The sequence below is a fragment of the Protomyctophum parallelum genome (assembly GCF_964188405.1).
Source record: "Protomyctophum parallelum genome assembly, chromosome: 6".
NCBI classification, from domain to species: Eukaryota; Metazoa; Chordata; class Actinopteri; order Myctophiformes; family Myctophidae; genus Protomyctophum; species Protomyctophum parallelum.
In genome coordinates this window covers 1015709-1029777 of record NC_139701.1, presented here as the reverse complement: position 1 = coordinate 1029777, position 14069 = coordinate 1015709, and the positions used below count along the sequence as shown (strand labels likewise).

Genomic DNA, 14069 nt, shown 5'->3' with positions numbered 1-14069 from the left:
TTGCTGATACCTACAGTTTGTCATAATCCTGAACTAGCAGTGAATGTAGAACGCATGACGTAAAAAACAAGAAAGGTAATATGGTGTAGAAAGTTCCCCCGTCCTCTTTGTTGCTTACAGTTCTGTCATGAGCTCCATATACGATTATACGTCTGGTCTTCTTCAGTTCTGTCATGAGCTCCATATACGATTATACGTCTGGTCTTCTTCAGTTCTGTCATGAGCTCCATATACGATTATACGTCTGCTCTTCTTCCAGGAGGCCATGATGGACCATTCTCTCCAGATGATCTCCTACATCGCCGACATTGGCAGCATCGTGGTGCTGATGGCGCGCAGGAAGCAGCCTGGCCGCAAGGGACAAGACGCCGAGCCGGCTTCCAACTCCTCCTCTTCGTCGTCCTCTGGACCGCCGCAGAAGAAATTCTGCATGATCTGCCACGTCTTCTCTTCGGATGATGTGAGTAGGGGTGCGATCGGACCAATTGATTGATTGTCGATTTATAAAATATCAGATCATTAGACATTTTTGTTGATAGAATAATCGTTCCAGTCTATCCTGTCAGATCAGATGCCAGCTCCTGCTGGGTATCTTTGTGCCCTCCAGGCTCATGTATCATACTATTCAAATCTATAGTATTCCATTTTTATTTATAAAGTAGTATGCCTTTGTTGATGGTCCACAGTGAGGAGAAGAGACAGGGTCGGGGAGTTACAGGCATCAGAGAATATGTGGTGTGTGCACATTAAACCTACCAACCCTCTCCTCCTCAGGCCCAGGTCATAGCCCAGGCTATAGGCCACCTTAAACCTACCAACCCTCTCCTCCTCAGGCCCAGGTCATAGCCCAGGCTATAGGCCAGGCATTAACCCTACCAACCCTCTCCTCCTCAGGCCCAGGTCATAGCCCAGGCGTTCCCTCTCCTCCTCAGGCCTAACCCTCTAACCCTCTCCTCCTCAGGCCCAGGTCATAGCCCAGGCTATAGGCCACCTTAAACCTACCAACCCTCTCCTCCTCAGGCCCAGGTCATAGCCCAGGCTATAGGCCACATTAAACCTACCAACCCTCTGCTCCTCAGGCCCAGGTCATAGCCCAGGCTATAGGCCAGGCGTTCCCTCTCCTCCTCAGGCCTAACCCTCTAACCCTCTCCTCCTCAGGCCCAGGTCATAGCCCAGGCTATAGGCCAGGCATTCCCTCTCCTCCTCAGGCCTAACCCTCTAACCCTCTCCTCCTCAGGCCCAGGTCATAGCCCAGGCTATAGGCCAGGCGTTCGGCGTTGCCTATCAGCAGTTCCTCCAGACCAACGGCATCAAGCCCAGTCAGCTGAGGCCCGGAGAGTACAGTGACTTCCTGGGAAGCCAGGAGCTCTACAACGGAGATCTGGTCCACTTCTCTGACTCTCAGAACATCAGAGACGTAAGCTGTAGACGCTTTGAACTCTGAGGATACAAATGTTGTTGTACAGTAGATACAGTATATCGGGGCAGCGGTGGCCGAACGGTTAGCGGAGCGGTCTTGATACCGGAAGGTCGCCAGTTCGCATCCCCGGACCGGCACGTTAAAATGACCACCGCTGAAGTGCCCTTGAGCAAGGCATTGAACCCCACAATGTTCTATGAGCAGGGTGTGGCTGTAAACGAGTCCTTGGCTTAGTCCACTTCCCTGGGTAAACAAAGAACTTTGCTTTGCTTTAGCTTTAGCTGCCGACATTGTTATAGACTTCAATAAGTCTGCGGTTGTACTGTTGTGCACTACAATCTAAGTGATTGTTGTTCAGTTTTTGGTTAATATGTTTTTTATTTGTGCAGTGAAATTCAATAATTAAAATGTGAAGCTTTGCGATGCATTGTAAGCTTGTACATTTGATATTGTCATTGTTACTGATCTTATTTTTTTTTTAAACTTACCGCCCAGAAGAATGGCAAACTTTTAATACAGCAATGCACTGATATTAAAAAGAAAATGTACTTTGTAATTTCCGCTTTAGAATGCTTAATTTTACATTTTTAACCCATTTTGCGCGGGAACCCCTTTTGGTGTTAGCATCATGACATGATTTAGCTATTGAAAAATAGCAGATCTACAAGCTCATATCGCGCCACCGAGTGGCGCGCTACGAGCTTGTAGGTCTGCTATTTTTGAATAATCGAAGAACGACTGACATAGAAACATAGCTTTTTCAGAAAACTGTCAGGATGTAGAAGACATTTTTAGAATCTGATCTCGGGTCAGAATGGGTTAAAAGCATGTACTTTTGAATACTATTTTTAAAAGCAAGTATACTCCAGCACTCCAACTCCAAAGGTCTGCGTGCCTCCCTCCAGGTGATCATCACCAAGCCAGCGGGGCAGATCGTGGGCGTGGCGGTGGTGGAGTCGGGCTGGGGTTCCATCCTGCCCACGGTGGTGGTCGCCAACATGCTCCACGGAGGCCCCGCCGAGCGCTGCGGAGACCTCAGCATCGGAGACCGCATCATGTCCGTCAACGGCACCAGCCTGGTGGGCCTCCCCATCACGGCCTGCCACAGCATCATCAGGGTGAGGGAGGCGCTGCTTAACCCATTTAGGCCTGACGTCGACGTTTTATATATATATATATTGTTTTCCTGAAATATGTTCATGTTTCTATATCAGTGGTTCTCAATATTTCATGTCAAGGACCCCCAAAAATATATGAAATTGGCCGCTGACCTCCCAGGGATCACCTCCCAGAAGCAAAGATTTGAGTTGAAAACGTTCGCTCTGAAAGAATATATATTCAAAGCTTTGCACCACATGTTCATGTGAAGTGGCAGCGGTGGCCGAGCGGATTGCGGAGCGGTCTTGATACCGGAAGGTCGCCAGTTCGAATCAGCGGTCCGACGCGTTAAAACTACCACCGTTGAAGTGCCCTTGGACATGGCATTGAACCCCTACCATGAAATGCTCCATGATCAGGGCCTGGCTGTAAACAAGTATCTGATGCTTAGTCCAGTGTCCCTGGGTAAACTTGATTTACCAGAAAGCATTTCTTCTTCTTCTTCATGATTTTTCAAAAATAGCAGACCTACAAGCTCGTAGCGCACCACTCGGTGGCGCGCTACGAGCTTGTATATCTGCTGTTTTTCAATATCTAAACCATTTCATTTCAAGGAACCCCCATAACTCTGAAAGTGTAAGAATGGAAACAAAATGGTTGTAGAACTGGTTCCCGGTCTAGATTCTTGAAACCTTGGTGCTTTTACGGAACTGGCTGAGATCATCCGGCTTGCGGCCAACTGAACCCCTAATTGTTCTGATGAGCAGGACCAACCTGCTCATCAGAACAATCAGGGGTTCAGTTGGATGCTTTGCATCATTGCATGGTTTCATGATATTTTTTTGCAAAGCAGTTTGCAAAAGGTACAGTTATGGAATAATGCTAACACAAAAGCTGTGTATTAAATTAATAAACACATCAACTGTGACTGGATTGTCACAGTTATAATCTAAAATCTTCTTGTTTCAATAACAGGACTTGAAAGGCGAAACCATTGTGAAGCTCAGCATTGTCCACTGTCCTCCTGTTACCATGGCAATTATCAAGAGACCAGACCCCAAATACCAGCTGGGTTTCAGTGTGGAAGACGGCATTGTACGTCACTGTTCAGATTGTTGTCGACTTAATCTTTGTTTTTCATGTTTGATCATTTGTTCATCAGTGAGAGTTTAAGCTACAGTATATAACCCATAACCAGTGTTGGAGGTAACGGCAATACAGATTTTTTTGGGGTAACAGCCTTCCGGAGTAATCTAACACATACGTTTGCAATTAGAGAAATTTAGTTACCTTTTCCAAAATAATGGCGTTACTTGGTTACAATTAAGACCTATATTCCCCTGTTATTTCTGTTGCCACAAAGGAAAAATAATCCATCTGACGTATTTGCGCCGTTTCCTCAATGAATGATCTTTGTCAGACGATTGAGAGTTTATTCTCGATGTTTGGATTCATTGGTGAAAGGAGGAGATCAACATTAATGCAAATTAGGTCACATTCTCACCTAATACTTCGGTAGACTCAGATCCGTATGGGCGGGGAAATGGAATTCTTGCATATTTAATTGGCTGGGGTTTGCCTTCACACTGTCATTCGCAGCAATTGGAAACGCAGCAGGGGGGACCTTTATCAATGTGTTCCATTCATAAACTATAGCCTACACAGTGAAATCTATGGTGATAAAATCACACTCATAACGTGCATGTGTCGTGCCGTCTGGGACACCCCCCCCCCCCCCCCCCCCTCTCTCTCTCTCTCTCTCTCTACGCACGCAGCCGCCACACACTGTTCTTTTGGGCATGCAGCACAGCGCTGCATGAGCTCACTGATATAACTCCCCAGTCCCACACAGTGACAGCACTCCATGTTTACGGCACGCACAGACAGACAGACAGAATATTATGTAGGCTATAATACACTGCAGTGTTTTTATGTGTTTTCTTAAGCAATTGATTAATGTAGCCTACACGTCCTCATTTCGATCAGGGCTTCAGTCTCCTTATTCGACCATGTCTATCCACAGTAACGGGACATCTTTGCGCTGCGTAAAATATGCCTTAACCGTCTCCAACTGTGTTCAGCTCCTCACCCGCCACATTATGTTTGCTTCATTTCCTTTATTTACTGCGGATTGCATTCACACCTGCACCGAATCGTAGTCAAGTGCGATTCGAAGCGAAGCGAAACCCACGTTTTTGGGCGGAGTAAAATGCGGTTATTTGCTGCGCATTAGGATTCGAATGAGCCTTCACACCTGCCAAACGAAGCGCACTTTCTGACAATGCGCAGCAGGATTCGTTTTAATCGCAGCAAAGCTCTCTGGTATGAATGCGACCTTAGTCATGGCGAAGCCCAGCACAGCTCCACAACACTCCAGTAGGCTGCACAGTTGATTTTCTTCTTTATCTTTTTTACTAAAAAAAGTGAGGACACATGTGTTACTTTTCTCAGAAGGTAATCCTGTAAATGTAACGGAATACTTTTAGAAAGTTATGTTCCCCAACACTGTTTATAACTCTCACTTGGGTCTTCATCCCACTAAATGTGATGCGTTTTCTATTAAAGCAAATTAATTCTGCGGTGAGAATTCTACCAAAAGAACACATGTACAACCTTTGTAAACCCTGCAGCGTTTGTTCTGGGGTGGTACTTACGTGGTTTTGTTTCCGACTGAATTCTGAGAATCTTAAGTTCTAACTAAAATGGATGTCTGACTTTAACAAATTCCTCTCCTTTCCTACCAATCAGATCTGTAGCCTGATGCGGGGAGGGATAGCGGAGAGAGGGGGCATCCGGGTGGGACACCGCATCATCGAAATCAACGGGCAGAGTGTCGTAGCCACGCCTCACCAGAAGATCATTCACATTCTGACCAATGCCATTGGGGAGGTGAGATGGGATTCTAGCTAGCAACCATCAGTTTAGACTAGGGCTATCCGTTGTTTTATTTTATTAAAGGTATATTCAGTGATTTCACTCAAAAAACCTTAGGTTTCGTTTTTGGCTGGGACCTAAGCCTTTCATCCAATCAGGATAGAGAGCCAAAAACGAAACCTAAGGTTTTTTGACCCCCAGGGGTTAACTGGGGACAGGGAGGAACTCCTTATATGGTCAGCACACTCTATAGTAGGGAGGATTATCACAACAAAACAAAAAAATAAGTGATATTTGAATTAAGTGAAATCACTGAATATACCTTTAAATGAAATATGTCAGTGAATCGGCAACAATACATTCAAATAGATTTTCTTTTAAATATAATTTACTCAAATGGATTAGTCTGATTGACCACTCAAGCCAAATCCTAATTTACACTTCCCTCCTTTGTTGTGCAGAAATAGAGAAAATACCAGATGTACAAGCTTACTTTGCATCACACGTAGATCGGCTAATAAATAAGAAATCCCCCTAAAGCGTATTATTGGTGATGCATTGAGAACAATTTCTATTACGATTGATTGTTTATTTTCATAATTGATTAAGTTGATTCATTGGATTTACTGTGGCACCCCCTCATGTTACAGTATATTGACTTTGACCCTCTCTTTGGACAGATTCACTTGAAGACCATGCCAGCCTCAACGTATCGCCTGCTAACTGGACAAGAACAGGCAGTGTTCCTCTGAGAGGCCGATTAAGGAGGGACCTCCTTAACCCATTCTGAACGGGCACCCATTTTGGTGTTGGCATCATGTTATGCTTTAACTATTGAAAAATAGCAGATCTACAAGCTCATATCGCGCCACCGAGTGGCGCGATACGAGCTTGTAGGTCTGCTATTTTTGAAAAAATCGAAGAACGACTGACATTTTTAGAATCTGATCTCAGGTCAGAATGGGTTAATCAGACCAGCTTGTGTCCAGTGGAAAACCTCGTATGAATCTGATCTCAGGTCAGAATGGGTTAAGAACAGGCAGTGTTCCTCTGAGAGGCCGATTAAGGAGGGACCTCCTTGAACAGGCAGTGTTCCTCTGAGAGGCCGATTAAGGAGGGACCTCCTTGAACAGGCAGTGTTCCTCTGAGAGGCCGATTAAGGAGGGACCTCCTTGAACAGGCAGTGTTCCTCTGAGAGGCCGATTAAGGAGGGACCTCCTTAACACATTGAGTACGCCGACTGCCTTCAAAATACTTACTTAATACTCGCTTTTACTTTGAAAGCCATGAACCGGAAACACTTTCCTAAAAAAGTTGACTTTACAAAGTGACCTCAACATCCCCGATCATCTTAATATATTGTTTTACGCTCCAAAAAGCGTTCATATTTTGCGGGAGAGACGGATGAGGAGCAGAAAATAAGCGCCAGCATATCGCTCTATTCATCACCACGGAGAGCGCCCTGGATTAGGAGCTACGAGTCATTCTTTCCGTCTCGCTAACGTGGGAGTCAATAACAAGCTAATAGTTGCACTGAGCGTTAGCATACGGCAGAGGGAAGCAAAGTGCCAAAAAAAAAAAAAGGAAAATTCTGAATATTCTTGCGTCGCTAGGACGTCGCTAAGACGTCCTCACACGTCATTGAGACTATATGATCGGGTATCCTATGACGTGCTCACACGTGTTTTGTGCTGTAAGTGTTTAAGAACAGGCAGTGTTCCTCTGAGAGGCCGATTAAGGAGGGACCTCCTTGAACAGGCCGTGTTCCTCTGAGAGGCCCACATTATGCAATGTATTGTATCGTTCCATAGGCTGCTGTTACTTGTCATACTAGAATCAGAATCATCTTTATTGCCACATCACAGGTTTACAAGTGTAAAGAAGTGATGATGAGTTTGTCAAGCAATATATTTTTTAATTTGTACAGTGCGTCGGAGTGTTGCCAGAAATAGCTGATCTGCAAGCCGTTTTCGGCGAAGAGATTTGGTTTAGAGGGAAATATTGGGGACCGCAGTCAACTAATATAATTATATACGGTTTGACTTGATGTGGTTTGAAATGACGGGTCTAAAGATGGTTCTCAATTTGTATTTATCTGATATTTAACAAGACGGATGAAATAGTAGCGGACATACAGAGAGACAAAAAGTATTTTTTTTGTGCTACATTTTTACATTTCTGGGAAAGATTCCGTTTTGAGTCTTCTCATGTCTTCCACCTTGCTATGACACCAGTGTGCCTGAGCAGAGTCATAAGAATCATCAGTCCGTGATGTCCAAAGAAAGCATATTTTGAGCTGCCAGCTTCTTTCCAACATGCATTTCTATAGTGTTGAAGCACTCCTCTACGTGTCCAAGCATTGCACTTCCCAAGCTCTCTGCTGCCAGCATATTCTGCCGGAGGGCGCTGGGTACTACAAGCAGAAATAGTTTCACCTTTTCACCTCATTTGATCCTCTTAAAAGTGTCTTGACACAACGTGGTCTTTTACGACCGTTACCACAACCATGAATAGTCCATGTTTACCAATGTCTCGGCTAAGCTTTTTTGTGTTAATTACGCAGATGACTGGAGCAGCGGTTGATGCACATTGTGTGCATCAATAAACGCAGTGTGGACACAGCCCCTTATGGGCTTCCTGCAGCAGAATCATGCAAATTGTTAATGATAGACAGTCCTTGACAAGGACTGTCTTATCACAAGGACTCCTTGTGATATGATTATGGTCTTCCACATACTGGCATTGAGCTGCGAGTGTTACTCATAGCTGACAAGAGTTGGTCCAGGGACTCAAATTCTTGAGGGCTTTGGAGGACCTGACGAATATTCCAGTTTTTAGGTGATAACCTAACCACAGCGGTGGTTAGTAAAAACAGGGAGGTGTTTGGGTGAGCGGTGAGTTGCGTACTGTATCACCGCGGCTCAGTGACGTCATGTTGTAGTTTTCCCCAAACACTGCAGTGTGTAGTAGTAGGTTGTCACCTAAAAACGGAAGTATGCGTGAGCCTTTACAAGTCAGTGAATCGGACTCATCGGAGAGTGTGCAAGTGGAACCAACTGGACCCGTTGTTCGCTCTCAGAGTTATGGGAAAGTTTGAGAACCACTGCTGTTATGAAATAGCATTTTATTACAATGCTTTTGCGTATCATGCCCATTATCTTTTCTACTGCTTTTTAGCTCTGTGCCTGAAAGAAGGTTATTTGATAAAGGTATATTTTTAAGAATTGTTTTGGATGTCCATTAAAATTATGTATATGATCGCTTATTGATGTTCATTGCAGTATTGTTATGACTTGTTCCTGTGTCTGTGTAAAGAGCTGTGCACACTAAGAACAATCTAGTTTAAAAAAAATCATACTAACTCAAGTGGATGGCAAAATTCACACCACAACTGTAACAACACAGTGGTGAACGATGTAGTTTTACTAGCATTATAGTTACCGGTATTGTGCTTGGTGTGAATGACCGGCCCGTCATGGAAATATATCGATAAAGATGTATGGATAAGTCTTGTATACACTTACAAGAGTCAAGAGCACTTGGTCAGTGTGATGTCACACAACACAACCTGTTGCCGAGCAAGTCCAGTCATTATAGGCCAGAATTAGGCTAAACCTACGACAAATTGCAACAGTAGTAAACTCAACTGATTTTGTATCCTCAATATGTCTTTAGTGAGAGAAAAAAAGTCCCAAGGAATCCCATCATGGGAAATGTGTTTTTTTTTTTTCAATGTTTTGTTACCCCTTTGACACCTACTTGATTGCTGGCAGGATCACTGACGACACTGTCTTTCAGAGATTGTGACGCGTTTAAATTTTGAGGTAGCTCAAAAGTAAAGATACCATTTGATTCTAGACAACCTCGGGTTTCCAATGAGACCAACCATGTCATGTTACCTCATTGGAAAGGGGGCTACATACCTAATTATTCAAAGTTAAGACGATTTTTTGGGGAGGGAAATATGGCCATCACCATTTCAAATGGTCCCTTGGCCTTCTACCTCAATATATGTTAATGGAAATGGGTTACATGGGTACCTACAAGCCTCCCCTATACAGACATACCAAATTTATGTTAAGCCCATGTAGTTTTGTGCAAGAATCATTTAGTGTTTTGCATGCTGTACAAATATGTAATTTCCGCCTATTATAAAAACTGTGTATTTGCCCATTTCTGCACACTGGGAGTTCTTAAACAGGAATGTCATTGTATAAATTGGTATTTCTTGACAACAAGATCAAGATGGCTGACATGTAAACCATCCCAACAGCTTTGAAATATTTATCCATTTCCTCTAAAGTCAGAGACCCTTGCAGGTAAAAAATATATATATATATATACATCAAGTAACATAATAAGCATTATAGATGTGAACATTTCAAAGTATTGTTTAATATAGGATTTAGTCAGTTAGCTATTAACCATGCTAGCTAACATTACTGTGATAGTTATTGCAATGTACAGAATAGCTTAAATAATGTTGATGACTGTGTGTACTGAACTGTGTCAGCATCACTCTTGACTCTTGACTCTCTTGACTTGTAGTAAATGTTACATTAACCACCACCTGGACTCAGGGCTCACACCAGCTGTGTAGCCTATTAACAAGACTAAATCATTCTATGAGTATTATGCTAAATATTTATTTTTCATTCACACAGAGCACATGAAACAAAAATTCAAGTGTACTTTTCTAGATTTCTGGACCCTCATCTCTCCCACTTCCATAATCTACTCATCCAGAACAGGCTCAGTTCCTAACATGGATGTTTGAAGTTCAAGTAAGTGCTCAGCTGAAGTTAATGTCAACAACTACATGAAAGATATGTTTTATGTTTGTAGCTCTGACCTAATATTGACATTAAAGTTAACAGGTATTACAAACATTGTTAATTTTGTACATTTATTTGATCCATTTCAGGAAATGGAGGCAAATGAACAATGTGTCATTTGTAGGCAAGGTGTTGGTGGAACAGGGTCATTAGTATCAACACTCGGAGAGAAGGGATGTGTGTCTATAAACAGATGGCCTGTGATGAGGATAAAGATTAGATTGTGTAGTGTTGTATTGTGTAAGTGATTTAATTATTTGACCAGTCTAGCCATTTTTGTACTTTACCTTATTTTTTTTCTCTGTCCTTACTAACCGTCTCCTGTTCATCCCTCAGCCTTATCTCCTGCCCTGCCAAGACACCAGAGCCCCCATCTCCATGGACCTATCCCCACGGACATAAACCCTTGAGCCCCATCCTCGTGGACTGAGCTCCACAGAGCCTATGTACTAATATTCCAAGAAGAAAAAAATGTCTTTATCAAATGTTTTGATTAGTTCTGGCGTGTATGCTAATTGGTGCATATCAAATAAGATAATGTGTGATTTGCATGAGTAAACAGAATAATTCAATGAAGTTGTGATTGACTTTTTTTCTTGTCTTTGTGTGTGTAATCAGCTTGTGAGTTTTTATAGTGATATCTAAAAGTACAATTTTGAACCCCATTCACCACTATGTTATAACAGGCATTTTTCGATATGAATATATATAGGTCGTTTTCAAAACTTTCCCATGATGGGATTCCTTGGGACTTTTTTTCCCTCACTAAGGGCATAATGAGGATACAAAATCAGTTGAGTTTGCTACTGTTGCAATTTGTCCTAGGTTTTTTCATATAATGACTGGACTAGGGGCGGCAGTGACTCGGATGGTAGCGTGGTCATCTTGGAATCCCACGGTTCCTGGTTCGATTCCCCGGCTCCTCCTGGCTATGTGTCGAAGTGTCATTGATCAAGACACTGAACCCCTAACTGCTCCCGATGAGGAGGTTGGTGCCTTGCTAATTATCCCTTGTCCTGGTTTCCTATGCCGACTGTGTGTGTGTGAATGGCTGAATGTGAAATGCATTCTACAGCGCTTTGGAGAAAAAAAGCTATATGAATGTAGTTCTGGGTCTAACTCAGAGAGCATACAATTGACAACATTGCTATAGCTCGTGTTTGATCTTGTATGGTTATAATTATGGCTATATATGAATGTATGTTGAAAATGTACATGCACATTTGGCAACTTTATTTGCTAAAGATCAATTCTCTGTAGCACATATCTACTTGTAATTGATATTGAAATGTCCCTTCCATTGGCAAAGGCTTTTGTGTTACAGTAGCTCCCCATGCTGATATTTCATACATTGATATTTTGTACAGGTGATTACATTGCACCTGCACTGCGCTGAAATGACTTGACCCTGAAAAACTCATTTCTAACTTCAACTTATAAGTTTATTGTCACATTGCAAGCATACCAGTATAAAAGAGTGGGTCAATTATTCTGTACAAGCTCCCACGTATTACATTTACAAAATGGATAAGTAGAGGGGAGAAAAAAAGGACATATCAAATACTAAAACATATTCAAATATAAAGATGTGATGCCACCCAAACTTCTATTCATATTTTGTTCACAATAAATTATTTATATAGATTAGATTCTTTTTACAAGTAACACTGTCACGGATTCGACACTTGTGACAGACCGGCTGCTCTGGGATGGCGAGGTCGAGCCACTTCTGGTTGCCGCTGTACTGGTTATTCATGACAATGGTGGTGCCAGACGAGTGGAGACGGTTGGTTCCCATCACCAGCGGCAGCTCCACACACAGCTTGGACATCCCAGGAACATCCACACAAACCTGAGGAAAGGGAGAGGACAGTTTTAGTATAAACTCTTGGCTGTATATGAGCACATGTATTATATAAAACGAGCATATTCTTTTTTTACAAATATATCTATTTCCTGAGTATCACAATCGGCAGAGCACAGGGTTCCGTTCCCACTGGGACCACAAACTGATACTAAAGTAAATGACATGCACTCTGACTTCGGTACATCTTCCATCGAGTGGCCTATTTTCCCCCTCATTATAAACCCACTAAGAAGGGAGAATAAAGATGCTTACCCTGAGCATGTACTCCACTTTGATGATGCGACAATGCAGAATGGAGGAGGGTACGACAGAGGGGATCTTGATGGCGCAGCCGTGCCACAGCTGCCTGCGTCGTGCTCCAACCGTGTCGCCTTGCAGCGTCGTCACCACGACCTGCTTCTTTTTCAAGTTTCCCTCGTTGATATAGGTCTGCACCTGGGTGAGGTAGACCGTGGGCACCAGTGGCCGAGGGGTGGAGTTGTTGAACTCTGCGAACACAGGAATGACCTCGCCTGCAAGCACGGTGGGGGTGGGGGGGGGGGGGGGGGGGGTAGAGATTTAGGATGGTAGTAGGCCTACTTTCATTTTTCTGATCTCAGTCAGAACAAAGAAAACACTTTTATTGACTGTAACCGAAATGGCATGTTGATTAGAAAAGAGCTTCTCTTACCTGGTGTGTAACCTGTGCGGTCGATCTTAGCCCTTATGGACACCTGTCCAAGGTTCTGTGCCCACACACGTGCCATCTTGTCTTTGGTGGAACCTTGTGGCGCCTGAAATCAGAAAAACATGTTTACATGAATGACTATACCGTTAACGCCATAGAAACAAGGAAATGTTCTGTCACAGCCATGCATGGGGTCTATGAAAGGGATACAGTTGAACTGCATGCATCTTCTTACCAGTAGGGCGGGTGTGTTGATGTCGATGGGTTGGATGACGGTAAACTCTTTCCTGGTCTTCTTGTCAGTGGCCCAGGGCCGATGGAGCTTCACTTTCACCCAGTAACGAATGCTGCCGTGTTTCCCCTCAAAGGATGTCCCCAGGCGTTCTGGGAGCTGGAAACTGAAGGGGAACTCATGTATGCCTGCAGAGAGTGTTGTCAGCTCTCCGTTATCTGATGGGGAAATAAACAAATAAATACATGTTAGTATTACATTAACGCAGGATAAACAACAGTTTTTCAGTCTATTTCTGTAAAAACATTAAATGGGTTTGTTTTGAGACCTGCAGGCTGCAGCCAACATGAACACTAATTGCTGCAATTTAAATGTTAAAACACAAAATGTGTTTTATGTCTGTTTTAATCATCTGATTCATGCTCGAAGGAAATAATTAAAATCCCTGAATTCCCATAAATATATTTTCGTCCCTAATTATATTATTTCCAACAAGCGCCACAATGGCTATGAATCTATGAGAACATTGAACATTGATAGTGACCTGCATGCAGAAGCTCTTCTTTCAGGTCCAGGTACTCCACGTCCTCCCTGTAGTAACAGGCGTCCGCGGCGATGAGGAAGCGGGTTTTCGCGATGCCCTCGGCGTGCAGTCTGATAGCCTGCACTCTGCTCCGTCCGCTCAGCTCCAGGACCACCTTGCCGGACACCACGTCTCCACTGCTGAACTCCGGGGGAGAGCTGAAGACGACGGAGAACTTTTTCAACTTGTCGAAAAGCATCTTGAGTTGAGTGAGATCTCTTAAATGTGTGCGTCCACAAACACACTGTGATTTCTTAATCCTTCCTTCCCTTTCCCTACTAAGCCCAGAGGTATTAAGTTCTGCTTGCTTGCTGCTGTTGTTGAAGTTGAGCAAAGGATGTGTGGATAAGATCTCTGAGATGAGCGTCTTTATAGCAGAAGGGGCGGAGCCTCGTGTCAGAAGAAGTGAAACCACTTCATGGGGGGGGGGGTGTCTCAGAGAAACTTCTGAATTACAATAACAATTTAAATGGATCCAGATTGATTTCCTGTT

The 14069-nt window shown here is 43.4% G+C and overlaps 2 protein-coding genes across 4 annotated transcripts in view; one reads left to right on the top strand and one right to left on the bottom strand.

Moving 5' to 3' along the window:
- LOC310860588 (amyloid-beta A4 precursor protein-binding family A member 3) overlaps positions 1-6172 on the top strand; it is a 30241-nt gene extending 24069 nt beyond the window's left edge. For all 3 annotated transcript variants that reach the window (XM_083767591.1, XM_083767590.1, XM_083767589.1), the window contains exons 10-15: positions 260-460; positions 1238-1417; positions 2326-2538; positions 3494-3613; positions 5267-5407; positions 6073-6172. In XM_083767591.1, the coding sequence (XP_083623717.1) occupies positions 260-460; positions 1238-1417; positions 2326-2538; positions 3494-3613; positions 5267-5407; positions 6073-6144 (927 nt within the window). In that variant the 3' untranslated portion in view covers positions 6145-6172. The remainder of the gene's footprint in view (positions 1-259; positions 461-1237; positions 1418-2325; positions 2539-3493; positions 3614-5266; positions 5408-6072) is intronic.
- Positions 6173-6454: 282 nt separating this feature from the next.
- Positions 6455-13775, bottom strand: LOC310860845 (arrestin domain-containing protein 2-like; the record flags this gene model as incomplete). The annotated part of the gene is made up of 6 exons (XM_083768035.1): positions 6455-6583; positions 11924-12079; positions 12347-12606; positions 12765-12867; positions 12997-13211; positions 13538-13775. The coding sequence occupies 6 exons, from the start codon at positions 13773-13775 to the stop codon at positions 6455-6457; spliced, it is 1101 nt and encodes a 366-aa protein (XP_083624161.1).
- Between the last annotated feature and the right edge of the window lie 294 nt (positions 13776-14069).